The sequence below is a fragment of the Montipora capricornis genome, chromosome 10 (assembly GCF_036669925.1).
Source record: "Montipora capricornis isolate CH-2021 chromosome 10, ASM3666992v2, whole genome shotgun sequence".
NCBI classification, from domain to species: Eukaryota; Metazoa; Cnidaria; class Anthozoa; order Scleractinia; family Acroporidae; genus Montipora; species Montipora capricornis.
In genome coordinates, this window is record NC_090892.1 from 11,948,479 (window position 1) to 11,963,796 (window position 15,318).

Here is a 15,318-nt window from a genome sequence, read left to right on the forward strand (position 1 = left end):
CCACGTCAACGGAGGTTCGATTACCTCAGAGGGCTGCAAAAAACTATGACTGGGCATCATGTTAATGTTTAGCCGAAGAATTCTATAAACGGTAGACGGTGAGAAGTCCGCCCTAGAGTCATTCCCTTATCCAGAGTAGCAGTCGCCGCTTCCTTTTCTTTTTAGGCGAGTGGGAGATGGAAGTGCGCCACTAACTGACAATTATTCACCGAAGTGGAGGTCAATAGTGGTAGATATTGTGAGGTAGATATCCGCCACTTTCACCGACACTGAGGTGAATAATTATTTTAGTATATACCACACAAGTTGAATAATCAGCCGGCTTTATCGATAAAATTTTCTCCTCGGTGACCGAAGCGAAAAGGGAAGCCATTTTGTTTTTCTCCGTTTTCTCAGAGGTGAATTGTACTTGCTATTCACCTCGGAGCTGGCCAATCAGAAGGCGCAGAAAGCGCTATTTACTTGTGTGATATATACTAACTGAAATTGGTATCACCCAGCCAGTGGACTAATGCAAATCCTGCGTTTTAATTGGCTACGCTACCAGAGGACTATTAGTAATACTCCAGGAGCAGTGAAAAGCGTGACGCTTTCTTTCGTTTTATTCTCAAATAATTATTTCTTCAACTTGCATTTGCTAACTTTATTATTGCTTTTCTGTCCGACTAGTTGGATGATACTAAAACAATTAGACCCCTCGCCCTCAAGGGCCAGGGGTCTAATTGTTTAGTATTCCCCGCGCTTGTGTCGTCACTCTCTTGGCTAAAAAGAGGGATGGCACGAGTGCGAGTGAGGGAGGGTTTGGATCCGCATTCCAGAAAATGAAGGGAGCAACTAATCTTTTCACCCAAAAATATAAACGTTTTCTGAGAATTCCACAGCAATGCCTTTTGTAGGTTTTGTTTATTTGTTCGCTTAGCTAGCCTCCTACGCGTATCAGTGCCATTTTTTTTTTCATGGCTCACAAAAAATGTTCCTTTTCACGCTTTAAACAGAAATGGAAACGAATGCTACGAAGGCTATAGTTATCCAAGCGATGGGGCTCTTTCGTGCACGCGAAACTAGTGGCTTGCTTGTGTCACTGAAGTGCATGGGTATCTCAGTCTACTGAGTTTTCCGAAGCACTTCCCCTACGGAGTGAGCAGGCCAAGACCAACCTTCCATCGTAGTCGAATTAAGTCAATGCATTTATCAGTTTAAAACACAAAGGGATAAACTCTACTTACTAAGAGGTGTTGTTGGTGCTACTGTGGGTGTCGTTGTTGGTGACATGGTTGTTTGTACTGTTGTGGCTGGTGCCGTTGTTGTTTGTGGTTCTGTGGTTCGCACCGTTGTTGGTTGTCCCGTAGTTGGCGCTGCCGTAGTTGGCGCTGCCGTAGTTGGCCCTGCCGTAGTTGACCCTGCCGTAGTTGGCCCTGCAGTTGTTGGCCCTGCAGTTGTTGGCCCTGCAGTTGTTACTCCAATCGTCGTGGGTGCATCGGTAGTTTGGATTCCAGCATTACACAAGCTTATACCGCAGCAGAACTGAGCGCATGATTGAATGTCGCCGGTGGAGTTAAGAGCATCGCATCCCGGATTAAAATCGCAATTAGGTTCGGTGAGATTGAAACATTGTCTTGTGACGGTCGTTGTGAGTGTCGTAAGACTAAAAGCCTCAAGAGTAGTACAGATTTCGCCTGGAGCACACTGCTCTTCTATTTCAGAACGGGTGCATTCTGTCTCGTTGACTCCTGTGCATGCTGCACATATCAAGCTCTCCAGATGGGAGTCCCCTAATGTCAAAACAAATGGCATACTTAATAAGCTTTGGAAGGCTACTTACTGAATTGCTGGTGGCTAGCGCAATATTCGGTGCTTTGGTATGAAACTTAAGGTGATGTAATCAAAGTGTTTCAACCAAAAGAGTTGGGCCACCTCGTTGTGGATGAATCAAACACGAAAATTTGGTATACAATAAGTTGAAACTGATGGGGTAAACGGACACGCACTGTGTTGAGATTTGGAAACTGACCTTTCTAGCATTAACCCTTCGTCAGGGTGAATACTAACTGTTAGTGGTGTAATTTTTTCGTATATTTGTTGTTACAGCAATAAAGTTTCAGAAATTATCGAAAAATGTGTTTATTTTTTCAAAAACGTATCTTAACAATTTCTCCTTAAGCAAGTAAATTGTCTGTTACCTAGCTCTAGTCTGAAGTCACTCCTTTTCTGTCTTTGTTCATCGAGTTCTCCCAGTAGTGAAGCAAACGGCGCCGACTCTGTGATCACCATGCAAGCAGTCAGAACCTATTTAAAAACAAAGGTCACTACTCTCAAAATATAAACGACCAAGACAACAATCACGACCATCGCCAATGGACAATGATGATAACAGTGGTGATAGCAATGGAAATGACAACGATAATTTATTATTATAATGGCATGAATAGCAATGATAATAACAATGACAATAACGTTGGCGATAGCAACGACAATTCAGTGTGAATGACAAAAAAATGGAAATGGAAACGACAGTTATAATGGCAATAGGAAAGACAATTACGATGACATTTATCTATAAAAAAAACTGCGTTAAAACATATTTAAACTTTGTTAACAACTTTTTTTAAGAAACAGCGACGTTTCGACGTTAGCTAAACGTTATTATCAAGTCAACGTAATTTAAAAATTGCATTCTATAATACTAAAAGAACAATAGTAGATGTCGACCAATTGCCGAATGTTTGTGTTCAGTAATGTCGGGCTGTATATACCTAACATAATCCGCATCGCACATCAGATCACATTTAAAATAATAAACAACACATTGCCGATTCACAACCGATGGCTTGATTTCTTAGGGTTTAAGATCTTGCCCCAATTTTTTGCTCACGAAAACGGGTTGTACTGTAACACCAATCTTATGACTAAGATCGCGTACAATCGTTTACGGACCGCATTGACAGCCACTTGATCAGCTTTGAATGAAAGACTAATTCTCATTGTGCCACCATCATTGGTGTTGCTTACCACCCTGAGGCATTATGCAAAATAAAGTTGTTAGTAGTAGAATTAATTATTAAGCCAGCCGGATAGTCATAGCGACTAAAAACAGAACGCAGTTTGTCATATTACAGCTGTATTAAAAGCCACAGTTGTAGAAGATAGGGCATAGGCACTTACACTTTTGACTGTGAAAGTGTAAAAGCCAACTCAGTGGTGGTTTTCTGTACACTTGAGTTTCAAGTTTAGTTCCATTCTTAACAAAGTCAATGCCAGGTCAATGCAAATAAAAAGGACCTTATTTTCCACAGGAAGCACCATCGTAAAACGCTTAACTGGGATGTGCGCCAATCAGAGTAGTTAGGAACACCGCAGCAGTATTAGCGCTTGGCATCCTGGACAAGGTATCATCAGCATACCTCTTGTACAGATTTGGTACCATTTGATCGAGTGTGAGCTGTTCTTCAAGAAGACACATGAAGACATTGGCCATTAAAGGGCCAGGGGAGAGCGCATAGCCACTCCATCTGTTTGTTTGAAAGAGATTATTTGCTATGCGAATAGAATTTTTATGGCTTTCTTCCCGAGGAATTCAGTTAATTTCTACTGTGCAACATGGAATGCACGTGCTTTGAATTGTTGTGCAACAGTTTTGTTATGTAATAGCATAGGACACGGGCGGGGCCTGGACAGGGTGTTTGGTTGCCTCAATGTATTGAGCCCCACTCGTGATGACTTTTGGCCAGGCTACAAAGCAGGCACGCATTTATTCATTCTTGTTTTTCCTCGCTGGATCACACTTCGTTTTTACATACCTCCTCCTCCCCTTGGCCTGTCCGCTTTTTCCTTAGGGTATCTTGTTTAGTTTATTTTGCGTTTTTGTGCCCTCACCTTTACTGGGCTCAACACATTTTATAGAGCAATTATTTTTGTAATAAATTCAAGAAAGTTTGAATGATTAAATCGGCTTTGGGCCTTTGCCCTTAGCCATTTTACTCCATCTTGGATTGTCCGTTTTTATTCTAGTGCCCAGTAAACGAGCGCGGGTATGCAGCCCACTAGCTTACAAGGTCCTATCCTGTGGTAGGGGAGAAAGGCATAAAAGTTAACAATTGAACTGAAAGAGTTAATTAATTGGTCGTGGCAATCTCAAATAGCTTGATAAGCTGTTCTTTTTACAAATTGAGGCCATAGGCTTTATTGAACCAATCATCATCGAACGCTTTGTTGACCAAGATGTTAATAATCTCACTCAACGGCACATTGGTGAAAAGGGCGGTGACGTCGTAGGAGACCACCAATGTATCTTCCTCTTGACAGAATAGGAGCGGATCTCATGTGATACTTTTCGGCTGAACTGTGTTCTCAAACGCCGACCTTAATTCAGTCGCGCTAAATTAAACATACTATCCAGTCACATATATGGTGCGTAATGTAAAATGCATTAAATCATTCTAATTCGGTATAGGATATGGCCAGGATATGGCAAAAGCTCGTCTTCTGAACCAAAGTTAAACTACTGCTGTAAGCAATAATAATAATAATAATTGTTAAAGACCTTTTTTTTATTTATTAAGGCATGGAATTAGTCCTGCCATCGCTTGCTCTTTTCCCGTCTCTTATATACTTTCATAATCATTTCGACTGTTTCACTAATTAGGAACAGAGTTTCATTCAATCAGGTTGTTTCTTCTCTACATATTCTCTTTTTTCGTTGCGAATGGTGCATAACCACCAACTGGAACCGCGAGGGAATTGTTCAGTGCGTAAACTCGATAGATACTTTCCAAGTAAAGATTCGCTTTTATGTTGCCTAATACTGAAAGCTAAAAAAAGAAACTCAGACCACAAGAAAGACCAAACCCGAAAAACCACAGATTTGCGAAAAATCGACCACAAAACTCTAACGACTTATTCCGCAAATCAGAAGTTCACGATATTCTCGGTGATGGTTGGCGAGGAGAAATTTTTGAACACGGCGATGTAACTAGTTAATGTATCCCAAAATTGTGCGCGAGTCTAGAAAGCTCTCAAGAGATTTCGATATTTCTTCGAGCGTGTCTTTTGTTTATTTTCCCAAGCTAGTTGGTTGTTAGGTAGCGTATAAGCGATTGTGGTTTTGCTTGAGTTGGAGAACGAGAGAGAGATCTTGAGCTGATATATTTAGGAATGTAAATAAGGTCAAATCAGTGAATAGTCCAAGCGCGCGTTCGATTGCACGTATTCCGGAATAGGAATGCATGGAATAGAAGTTAGAAATGCTTCGTTTTTGCGGAGATTCACATTAATATTATCAAACAACTGCTAAAATGCTTTATTATCCTTGTTGCTTCAAAACGCCACACATAGTGTTTTAAATCATCACTCCACGTATTCTTATTCCGGAATAGGGTCAATCGAACGCACCCTAAATTTAGTTTGGCTTTTAAAATGAATCTGTAATCTAGCATAAGTAAATCGCGGTCCGATTTATCACGTTTGGCAGATCATATCAGCCTGATCATATTTGCGATCATATTTGCGATTTGTGAGCTCTGAACTTCTTTTAAGAGCTTGACGGAAAAAGTTAACTTTTCAGTTGTCTGTTAAGATGTCTAGCGAGGAGAAATCTGCCTGCGCCTCGCAAAGGGATCCTTTCCCGATCATTTCGACGTTACATCACAAAAAAATAATCTTATTTTCGCGCAAACAGCCAGTCTCAAATATTTGAATAATGTGATGAAAGATCTTTAATCATAGTACAAACATATTCTTCCTTAATTGCCATCACGGGAGAAATTGTGGTTTTTCGCTAACTATTTCCTGACAGTTCTTTCTTTAACGGAAAGAAATAGGAAAATGAAGTGCTGTTAATGTAATGAAAGCCAGGATAAATGATTAATACTCTAAAACCACTTCGTGTTCGAGTAATAATATGTTCCTATCCACTCCTGCAAATGTATCAATAATGCGAAGTAACTAGGGACCAATTATACAAATCTGTCTTAAAAGGATACTCGATTTACCTCTTCGTTTCAAAAGAACTTCACAATTACACTTACGCAAGCTATTCGAAACTACGTTACGTCAAAGCTTCACGAATACATGATCACCTTCATGGCATTCGTAGTAAAACAAGACTTTTGACAAAATGGAACTTAAGAATTATGAGGAACATAAAACCCCATAACTTAATCAAAGATACTTACCACCACAGAAAGCAGAAACACCTTCATGCTTGCAACGAAGTTCTCTCCGGCTGTGCCTCCTTTTGTGATATTTCGTTTTCTTCACATTCACAATATATACGAGCGAATAACCAATAAGACGAGTTTTCTGAGAACCAATTTAAGTATTCCAGTATTGCTTACCTCTTGAGTATATGATGTCAATTTCTTTGTTCATTTTCTTCAATATCATAAGTCAAAAACAACAGATCACGTTTAAATTGAGGTATTAAACTTAAGACGTAGATATTAATTCACGAAATTTATTTTCATACGATATACTCCTTGATTATGTTTACTTTTAAAATAAAATCGGTTTGTACCAAAGACAAGGAAAGGAACTTAGGCGGTGTTCTTCAAAGTGATGAACTAATTTACTTTCGTCATATTGCCTTCGAACCTGTTAATTCCGGAGCTCTTGACATTGGTACTCCACAAACAAGATAAATCATAAACGTCCGTTAGCAACCTGTAATTCAGAGATAATAAAGAGATCATTTGATTTCGTGTAGAGCTTGTGCGAGTTAGCTCGGAAAGAAGGCCTAGGGGAGCTTTGCAGCAAACTTACAAACAAACCTTTAGCAGCTTTACATGTAATATTCCGTAAGAAGTTCAAAATTTGAACCGCCAACTTTGCTTCAACATAGTCACTTCGTATTAACGATAATTCATGAAAAAATTCAATAAAAGCGGTTTTATTACAAGATCACCACATTTACACGGAAAAGCTATCTGAAATTTCACGTCATTGAGATATTAGACAGCCTCTTCAAAGCCGACGGCTCGCCCAAGAAGAAAGACTGTAGAAAGTAGACAGTCAATTGGATAGAGCAGCCCAGGGAAAGAAAACCGACGTTTTGTATACCACAATGACATTGCAATCGAGTTCAATCTAAAAAAGACAATTTATTTCAGAGAACGTTCACTGAGAAATATCAATTTTAAGATGAAGATATCTCTTTACGGTTCGACTCGACGACATTCCAGCGGTCCGGTAACAGCAATGCCAGTCATAAACGAACTTGATGCTCTTAAAGTTATAAATAAGTACAAATACACAGATCTAGAAGTTTCTTTGTGACAAATTTATTGCAATGTTTAACAAAGTTTCAGGCAGATACAGTTGGGTGAACTCGCTTCATAGATGGATGATTTGATGTCTGTTATTTATTTCACAATTTTTTTCTTTATTTTGTAATTTTAATGGTCAAGAATTCTTTCAGCAGTTTTCTTTGACAGAATTTGACAACAACGCTGCCAGTATTAAATAGTTGAATGCCGGAATTTTTTGTCTTTATTCCGCAAGTTTGTGGAAGAACCGGACTCAGCTTATTAGAATAAATCGTCTTTTAATTAGCCAGCGAGCTAAAAGCAAGCAGAATACTGACTTCGCGTTTCTATAATAAAAAAAATTCAGTATTGTGGCAATACTGAAAGTTATGTATGCCTTCGAATTCGTTCTCATGAACTGGGGAAGTTCACCAGAAAGTTTTAGCCCGGACCCCGTTCCCAGGGTCTTTTTGTCACCCCGGGAACGAGGTTGATGCCACAAGAACCTCGGGAAAGATGATGGCTCGAGACTTTAAAAGAGGTAAACTTGAACGGTCTCGGGTGGAAATTGTTCTAAAGCTCCGGATACACCTTAAACATTGTTATAAAACATTTGTTGGATCAACAATGTTAGAACGTGTACCATGCATGTTTGATGACGTTTGACATGTTCAACATTTCATGTTGAAATGACATGTTTGACATGTTCAACATTTTGTGTAGAGGGGACTGCCAGTCCCCTCTACTAACTATATTTAGTCGATCAAACATTTTCTCCAACATGCAACAAAAGATGAAGCGCGTAGCAGCCCTTTCAACAATGTTGCATTGCAAAGACCAATCAGAGTTACGGGCCCACTTTCCAAGCCGAGAACCATAAGTAATCCAAAACGGCGGAGGTGGACTAAAGTGAATAAGTAACGTGTTTCCAACAACGCGTATCTAGAAGCGTTTTTATAACAATTATGTTGGGATGTGTTCTTCTAGCAATGTTATGATGTTTAGCCGGGGTTTAAGTTATAGGAGTCTCCCACCCCCGGTCCTTGGCTAAAAATTCTTCCTCCTCACCCTTGATCAACACATGCTGGAGACACAAAAGCCCAAGCCCGGTCTAATAACTCTTCACAGAATTTAATAAGGCAACCAGTTATAAAGATTACAGTTCAACGTCGCCTGTTTAACAAACATTTATTGACACATATTGAGCTAGTGAAAGAACTTAATTGCATTGTACGTAATTGTTACTGCAACATTTAGTTTGATTCTAATTGGCCAGCTAGCGATTGCGTGGGTATGCGGTCAAATCGACTCCAAAGTTGCCTTTCAAGTCCCGGCTCCTGAAAGAAGATTTAACTTTTCTCTCACGGTGGAGGAAGTTAGCATGTGCGGAAATTTTGTACCCGGACTAATGACTGTATAATTTGATATTGCGGTATCTATTTTTGTCACTGGCTGACGGTTTCTGTTCCCAGGGGCTCTATCTGCCCGCAAATACTCAGCATGATTATGATTTTTTATTGCCTTTCTCATCTCTTTATCAGTTGCATGCCAATCTTTTCTTTTCTGTATTTTTCTTTTTCAGCCTTTAGACACTCTTTTTTCAATGGCCGTTTTCTCCTTGTCGGTCTCTCTCAATTAATTATTTTCTTTCGTCGTGTGGGCAAGTCATATATAGGGGAACTTCAGCACACAGGCGGATCTGACGTTAGAACATTTGTTTGACGTTCATAGATGCTACTTAGTTTCCTTCAGGCCTTATACTCTTTTGAGCATTTCTGTGAGGATTTTACTCGGCTCATTTGAAATGCACCAACTTAATTTACTTGTCCACAAGCACTTAAGTATAGGTTATTCACAGCTTGTGGACTCCGTTAGAGTTCCTTTAGTTAAGTTTCATTTATACCAAGAGTTCATTTAGTTCATGTAAGATATTTTCAATTATTTCAGTTGGAGCGCTGCATAGAACTTGGTATGCGTTCTGCTATTTTGAGATTGCGGTTCTACGCATTGTTGTCCGGATCTTCACCACTCTGAGACCACTTGACAGAATGCCATAATGATAAGGGTATACGTTAACAAGAGAGATTGTGTCTGTGGGCATTTGTTGACTGTTCCCCTCTTGCAAGTTGGTCACTTAAAAAAGAGTTACAGGAGAATCAGGAGATGACATAAAATCTATTCAAAACAGACCCATTTAAATGTTGTTTTTGCAGTAATGCCAGAGAAGCAAGAAACTCAAACCAGATAAGACGGTAGTCCAACCCGGAAAAAATGGAAGCCCTCGCCATACCACTTCGCAACGTCTGCTTGTCAAATTACACCGGCCTTCGTTTGAAACAGTGAGTTTTCCTTCTACTCAACTTGAGCAACTGCTCGATCCTTGTCTAAAATCCACGTTTGTACTTTTGTGACAGAATGACGTGGGCCTATCTTTTCGCTTTAAGCTAAGCGAGAAGAGGAATCTGTTGTGCAAGCGGCATTGAAAGGAAAATTGACTTTAATGAACCCTTGAAAAAGTCGGGTCCACTAATTTTGCGAGCATTTACTGTTCAAAAGACCCTTATCCTTGTTGATAATTTTAAGCATGATGATAACCATGTCTCAAAACTTTCACGTGGTAAAAAAAATAGGGAAGTCATCGGCAAATCACATGCTCTTTCATAATTCCGAGTAAAACTACTGTAAAAACGAATGATAAAATCCGGCGTTTCGGAGTATTCATGACTTCATTATCAAGGAAAATAGAAAATAGATCATGCAAATTTAAAGCGGTTTTGGGGCGAAAAGTTAACTTACGAGGGTGCGAAGATTATAAAAAGTTTATAAAAATACTTTCGCACGAATGGAGTCTGATTGCACGTTGAGATTTGGCTTTAACGCTTTTATAAAAAGCATTCCGTACACTAAGCAGTCAAATTTGTTTCTGCATTTCTTAAGCACATCGAAACGCTTTAGCAGGCCCTGGGGCATTGTCCCGTATATGTTCTTATAGTGTTTGGCAATGGCGGAGGGATTGTTGTTTATGTCCTTTTACACGATTATGTAACCATAGTTAGTAACTATGATGTAACTGTCCGCGTGCGCGTGTGTAACCTACATAACCTGCATCACACAGGTCACATTGAAAACCGTAAACACGGGGCACCCAACGAGAATATTATAGTTCAAAACCACTTAAACATAGCATTGTTAAGCGTATTTTAGTATTCTAACGGTAGATATAGGCACATTTTTATCCCCTTAAAAATTTTCATCTGTTCGGATTTCCTAGCTGAAAGTCTAGTGATCCGAAAATTATAGGGATAAAAACTTACCTTTCGAAAATTTTAGCCAGAAAAAAGGCTCCCGAAAATTCTAGTTGATTTTTTTTAGGGTAAAAATCTGTTAAAAATGGGCGATTATACCATTTTTCAGATGTTCGAAAATCCTAGGAGAGGCAGGCAAGCAAAAATTTTTACACCAAATGTTCCGAAAATTCTAGATCTCAAATCGTCTTCCGAACAGATATTTTCCGAAAATTGACGTTGGGTGCCCCCGTAAACAACACACTGCTGATTTACAATTGGTGGCTTTTCCTTGATAATTAATGGAGTCATGAATACTCCGAAACGTCGGATTTTATCGTTCGTTTTTACAGTTTTATGTTTTAAGAAATCTTTCATAATTAATGCTTAATAAATTGTTCAGGATAGTTCACTTTGAGGCGGACAATATTCGGTCAATATTTCGCTCAGTTTTTGTTATAATTAGTATTAGGCGGTCTTAGGCCGGAATCACAGCAAGCCGGCCGGATCTCTTATTCATATTAACGATTCGAGAACTTACCATAGGAAAAAGACATTGAAAGAATTATACATGTTTGATTAAATAAAAGGCGCCCAAATTGAATGATTCGCCGCACATAAACATCCTTTCAATATTTGTGACAGTGTAATCTAAAAAAGTAATGGATTTTTTTAAAAACATCCTTTCTGGGGTTATTTTTCATCCGCACAACAGTCATCCATCATTACAACAACATTTAATTTATTGATACAAAACTTCAGAGAATATGACTGACCCGCAGGTAGCGTCAGCCGCTCTGGGCGGGCCAGACTTAACAGTTTACTTAAGGATAAGTACGTTGTAAATACAAAGAAAACTGGAAGAACGATACAATTGAAAGAATAGATAAACAAACGAAGGAGGGAACAGAATATATAAACAACAGCAGATAGCAGTACATAGAAAAAAATTGTGACACGTTGGAGTATCTCATTCCACAATTTTACGCCAAATCGGAAAAATGAACGCTTTTGTATTTCTAATCTAGAGCTTTGGACATAAAATTTTCCAGAAATGGAGGATCTCGAGTTGTATGAGTCGACGACGGATAATTTTTGAAAGAATTTTAAGATATTTAAAGGTGTGTTATTATTATTGATATAATGCATCAAGTTGGAGACAGACTCAGTAATACAGAAACGTCAGTGGAAAGACAGTTGCATCTATATATAAAGGAATTGTATGAGCATGACTGTGGACCAAGTAAATCATACGAAGTGCTCTCTTTTGGAGGATTAAAATTTTATTTAGATTAGCCTTTGACGCCTGGCCCCGGGGAAGCAAGTCTACAAGTAAGCGGATAGAGTTGGATTAGCGCCCGATAATAAAATATTTAAGAGAACACACCGTAGTGTAAAGTGGCGTAATTTTGCAATAAGGCCGACAATTTAACTGATTTTGGTGGGAACAGCATCAATATGAAATTTCCAAGAAAGATTTTTATCAATCATGACGCCAAGATATTTAATATAATCCTTATATAGTCTCAAGACTAGCGAATCTATTTTTCTCGTTATCGAAAATGCTAATGTTAGGGTGATAACCTGTAGCTCTCTTCTGGTAACTAAAGGGTGAAATTATTACAAAGTTAGATTATTTAGTGTTAGAGATAACTTGTTGGATGTCAACCAATCGCAGAAGTTCCCTAATTCAGCATTTAAAATTACTTCTAAAATCTTCAAATTCTTGTCAGCATAGAGGATATTAGTATCATCAGCGAAAAGATGACATTTGAGTTTATTTGAACACGGATATATATCATTAACATACAATAAAAGAAGCAAAGGGTAAAGGGCCTAAAACAGACCGTTGGAGACCCACCAAGTAACTATGACTATAACAGTACTATAACACCTCCACGATTGAGCTTAAACCTACACAGAATTATTTTTTTTATACAGCGCTGGAGTTTTCAGTTGTGAAAATAAATTTTCAATATTTTATCTATTAATCACTCAATGAAAGGAGGCCTGGTGATTATGATCAAGAATTGTACTTGTATGTTCAGTAGCAAAGCCGTTAAAAAAAAAACGTAATGCGTAGGCCTTCGATTCCACTCGTTATGACGTTTTCCTTACCGGAACTTACCAGTAAATGCATTATTTAACAATTATCCGCCGAAGGCCAGGTGAATATCGGTGAATAAAAACCGAGACAAAGTATTCACCAATATTCACTGAGCCTGAGGAAAATATTTTTTTAGCATAATTACATAAGCGTGGGTTCCTGGTTCAATGAACAAAAACAAAGGCTCTTATATTTGTCTGCATGCCGCGGTGCAACACGAGTGTTTTGCTTTTTGGTACATAGGTCATTTTCGAAATATCAATACTCAGCTTGACAGTGAGGCAGCTCAGGCTGACAGGACAAAAACAACAGAAACAAATTGCAATGAATTGAGGTTATGTGGAAGACGTGAGCAGCCGACGAGAGATTTTCAACTTCCTCTCCAAACCTCAACACCGTTTGCCCCAATTTTATGCCTGGAATGCTGTTAAACAATTTCCATGCCGACCGATTTATATAGGGCATGTAGTTCCCGGTGTTGTGGTCTGTCTTCTGTGGTGTATCATGGTTGGGAGGGTAAATGCTCGGAGATATTAGCTACACCAAGCTACTCTAAAAATCCGAGGGTAAATAAAGATATATGATATGATATGATGATATGATCGCCAAATGATGACAACAACCGTTACGTTAACGCCAAGTTATTTTCAGATGACTTTGTTGTCCTTGCTAATAGCAAGAGAAAGTTTCTTAAAGTGTAAACGGATGGGAGCCGAGGGCGTTGATCATACCAAACCAGGAGTGCATGAGTAGGAGCTTGCCTCTCCAATACAAGCCCTATGAGTCAACCTTTGCTCTTATCTTTCTATTTTAAGAACACCACTAGTTCTTCGGCTCTGCACACACTGTTTAGAATGGACAATCAGAATAAAGGTATTGTGAAACAAAGGCAAAAATAGCAAAAACAATGTATGCAAATTGATGTAAATTGTTGTAAATGTGAGTCTAGCTCCTGCTAAAGGATTAGTTCTAAAAAATAGAAAGATACGCGCAAAGGTTGACTCAAGGATATAATGCATTGGGAGGCTCCTGTAGTCATGGGCTCCTGACCACACCTGTCAATTTCCGTCAAGCGCATGTTAATTATTCCCCGAACAAAGCAGAGCTCTCACAAATGAGAAAAAAAAAATCCATATATTGTCACTGCTTGAGGTCAAGAGAAATGTGCGTAGTCAAGAGAAAATCATTTTCTCTTGGCGAAGTTTGTAAGTGTCACAAGAAATCGGATGTCGGGTGGCACCTGTAAGCATCTGTAGAAATTCGACGTACAATGTGATCAAAGTGCGGGTTAAAGACGAAAGAAATGTAGCAGTGATCCTCGCGCTTATCTGGACAAAAGCAATTGTCTCTTGTAGACAAGTTAGAAATTCAGGCGCCTGAATTTTTCACTGAGGTTTCTGTAAAAGACAAGATAAGTGCGAAGATCACTTACCACTTCTCTCTTTCGTCTATAAATGCAATTCTGACTTCACTACAACGAGACTTCAATGTGAAATAGTTTATTAATTAAGGACAATGCCTATTGGCCGAATTCACACTAGAAACGAGTAACCCGTCTTGGACGGGTTTCTCGTCTGAGACGAGTTTCCCGTCTTAGTGTGAAATCGGGTCGGGACGGGTTTTAGACGAGAAACTCGTCCAAATTTACCCGTCCACTTATCCGTCTGAGTCACTGAGATTTTAAGAGCGCCTCTCAGCAATTTTCACCTAAGACTGTGCAAGATGAAAAAATCGAAAATTGCCAAACTTTGTCACAATAAAGGACTACCAAAACCATTTTAAGAAAAATATGTTTTAGTTTGTTTCGATAATTATTTTACCTGGAAGGCAACTTTTTCGGTATGTCGCCTTGTGAGCGAGTGAAAACGACTCCAAAATGTCGCTTGTTTGAATCGCTATTTTTGAAATAACGAATGAGTAACTTGAAAATCAAAACAACATGGCTCAGCGGGTGACCCGAAAACACTGACCCCGGGTCCATGTCCCCCCCCCACGGACCGGGTCCATGGACTGCCTTACGGACCGGTCCACGGACTATCTCTACGGACCCCCTCTACGGACCACCCCAAAAAACACAGAATTAAAAATAAATAACAACTGAAAATTTGTTTATACCGGTTGTCTGGATAGACCACTCCTGCCGCTGAAATCTCAGCCGTTACGCTCCGCAAATCAGACCAAGGCGCAGGTGTTGCCTTTTCCTTCGCTGTTGACCGGAGTGCTTCGAAACTAATTTCTTCCGCCATTTTGTTTAGGACAGAGAGATCGTGAAGCCTGGGGCGAGTTCACAAACCCGATGGAGAATGGAAAGGAAAGGAAAGGAACCGGCTTTGTTTAAGTGTCTAGTCGTTCTATCGCTGGAGCGCTAATTGGGGACACTGTAAACTGAAATGAATAATGTGTTTGAGGAGAGGGGAAACCGGAGTGCCCGGAGAAAACCTTTCGGTGCAGAGTAGAGAACCAACAAACTCAACCCACATATGACCCGAGTCCGGGAATCGAACCCGGGCCACATTGGTGGGAGGCCAGTGTTCTCACCACTGCACCATCCCTGCACCCCATGATCCGGACAAAATGGCGGAGGGAAAGAAAGAAAATACAAATAGAACTTACCTATTATCAATCTTTTTCGAAGGATTCGGATCCACAGCGAAGGAAGGGGCAATATGTGATTAATAGACTTTTTACC

At 39.5% G+C, this 15,318-nt stretch overlaps 2 protein-coding genes across 2 annotated transcripts in view; one reads left to right on the forward strand and one right to left on the reverse strand.

The window, feature by feature from the left end:
- Positions 1-6,300, reverse strand: part of LOC138019046 (threonine-rich protein-like) — a 15,812-nt gene extending 9,512 nt beyond the window's left edge. The window contains exons 1-3 of the mRNA XM_068865707.1: positions 6,171-6,300; positions 2,181-2,286; positions 1,227-1,772 (exon numbers count right to left, since the gene is read on the reverse strand). Coding sequence (XP_068721808.1) covers positions 1,227-1,772; positions 2,181-2,286; positions 6,171-6,197 — 679 coding nt within the window. The 5' untranslated portion in view covers positions 6,198-6,300. The remainder of the gene's footprint in view (positions 1-1,226; positions 1,773-2,180; positions 2,287-6,170) is intronic.
- The window catches only part of LOC138022058 (zinc metalloproteinase nas-39-like), a 142,343-nt gene that overhangs the window by 114,253 nt on the left and 12,772 nt on the right, over positions 1-15,318 (forward strand). The gene's annotated exons all lie outside the window — the stretch shown is intronic.